Source organism: Sitophilus oryzae, unplaced genomic scaffold (assembly GCF_002938485.1).
Source record: "Sitophilus oryzae breed Bouriz unplaced genomic scaffold, Soryzae_2.0 scaffold_535_pilon_pilon, whole genome shotgun sequence".
NCBI lineage: Eukaryota > Metazoa > Arthropoda > Insecta > Coleoptera > Curculionidae > Sitophilus > Sitophilus oryzae.
Window position 1 is genome coordinate 1478439 of NW_022147124.1, and position 1807 is coordinate 1480245.

The 1807-nt window shown below is 38.0% G+C and overlaps 1 protein-coding gene across 1 annotated transcript; it reads right to left on the minus strand.

The window, feature by feature from the left end:
* Positions 1–303: 303 nt before the first annotated feature.
* On the minus strand, positions 304–1533 carry LOC115886934 (vegetative cell wall protein gp1-like). The gene is made up of 2 exons (XM_030906265.1): positions 1480–1533; positions 304–1191 (listed from the first exon to the last, which is right to left on the minus strand). The coding sequence occupies exons 1-2, from the start codon at positions 1531–1533 to the stop codon at positions 304–306; spliced, it is 942 nt and encodes a 313-aa protein (XP_030762125.1).
* Positions 1534–1807: the final 274 nt, after the last annotated feature.

A 1807-nucleotide genomic window follows, 5' to 3' on the forward strand; every position in this document is an offset into this window, starting at 1 on the left:
TTTATCTTTTAATAAAATGGATTTATGTATATAAGAATATTAATATTAGATTTCCAATTATATGAATTATCTTTTATTCGAAATTAAATTATATTGTTTCCTGAGTTAGAAATAGTAATTAATTGGTAATTATTTTTTTTTAGTTACATGCCTAAAACAATTGATAAGATACGATATTTTTAATAGATATACTGATTTTTAATATAGACAAAAACTATTAAAATATGTAATATATTAATTTATATATTTACAAAAATTAAAAAATACATTGTCTTAGAATACAGGGTTTGCTAAATTCTCAATTTAGAAAATATAAGCAGTTGGTGGTGGTGATGGTGGAGATGGTCCATCGGATGGTGGAGAAGGCTGGTCCTTCACTACATTGATGGGAGCGCCAGATGGTGGTGATGGTGGAGTTGGTAAGTCAGATGGTGGAGAAGGCTGGTCCTTCACTACATTGACGGGGGCGCCAGATAGTGGTGATGGTGGAGTTGGTAAGTCAGATGGTGGAGAAGGCTGGTCCTTCACTACATTAATGGGTGCACCAGATGGTGGGGATGGTGGTGTTGGTAAGTCAGATGGTGGAGAAGGCTGGTCCTTCACTGCATTGATAGGGGCGCCACATGGTGGTGATGGTGGAGTTGGTAAGTCAGATGGTGGGGAAGGCTGGTCCTTCACTACATTAATGGGTGCACCAGATGGTGGGGATGGTGGTGTTGGTAAGTCAGAGGGTGGAGAAGGCTGGTCCTTTACTACATTTATGGGAGCGCCAGAGGGTGGTGATGGTGGAGTTGGTAAGTCAGAGGGAGGAGAAGGCTGGTCCTTTACTACATTGATGGGAGCGCCAGATGGTGGTGATGGTGGAGTTGGCAAGTCAGATGGTGGAGAAGGCTGGTCCTTCACTACATTAATGGGTGCGCCAGATGGTGGCGACGGCGGAGTTGGTAAGTCAGATGGTGGAGTAGGCTGGTCCTTAACTACATTGATGGGAGCGCCAGATGGTGGCGACGGCGGAGTTGGTAAGTCAGATGGTGGAGAAGGCTGATCCTTCACTACATTAATGGGTGCGCCAGATGGTGGTGACGGTGGAGTTGGTAAGTCAGAAGGTGGAGAAGGCCCAGCTTCATCAGCTAGTGGTGCTGCTACGTGTTTTGCTTTATGCCACCCAAATAAACTGAAGGCTTCGCTTGTCTAAAATAGATGGTCAGTAGAGAGATACATAGTGAATTTATAATAAATTATAATTAGTTGTATTAAGAAAGCGAAGATCATTTTAATACATAAATATTTTTAAGTGATTAGAGGACCATAACGCATTAAAATAACAGAATTAGGAATAATTATAATAGTATAAAATTAATAAAAATATGAGAATAAAATATTGAAATAATTTACTGGATACCTACTTATATTATCCATTTAATTATTACACAAAATTAAAAAAAGTTAACTAATTTTTCAATAATTATTGGTAATTACCTGAATAGTGGCAAGTGCCAGAACTGCAACTAATGCCAATCCTAGTAACTTCATGTTTAAGGAAGCTCCTGATCGGTTATGATACCTCAGCCTTAGATACACATTACGACATTATTTATACTATACGACATTATTTATACTACCAAAAAGAATGTCAATCTAGCATAGTAGCCCTCTATCTAGCATTTTTTGACGCATAGGTTTAAACAAACTACTTTTGTTGAAAAAGAATTAGTTCTATTTAAAACGCCGTGATTCACGTCTTTCACGAATTGTATATCTGTACTTCTCTTTTAAAAAGTGGTTAAATTATGTAGTGACTAGTTTT

Coding starts and splice junctions, on each gene's coding strand:
- LOC115886934 (XM_030906265.1), bottom strand. CDS start 1,533: ATGAAGTTACTAGGATTGGCATTAGTTGCAGTTCTGGCACTTGCCACT. Junction 1,192..1,479: donor TGGCACTTGCCACTATTCAG/GTAATTACCAAT, acceptor CATCTATTTTAG/ACAAGCGAAGCCTTCAGTTT.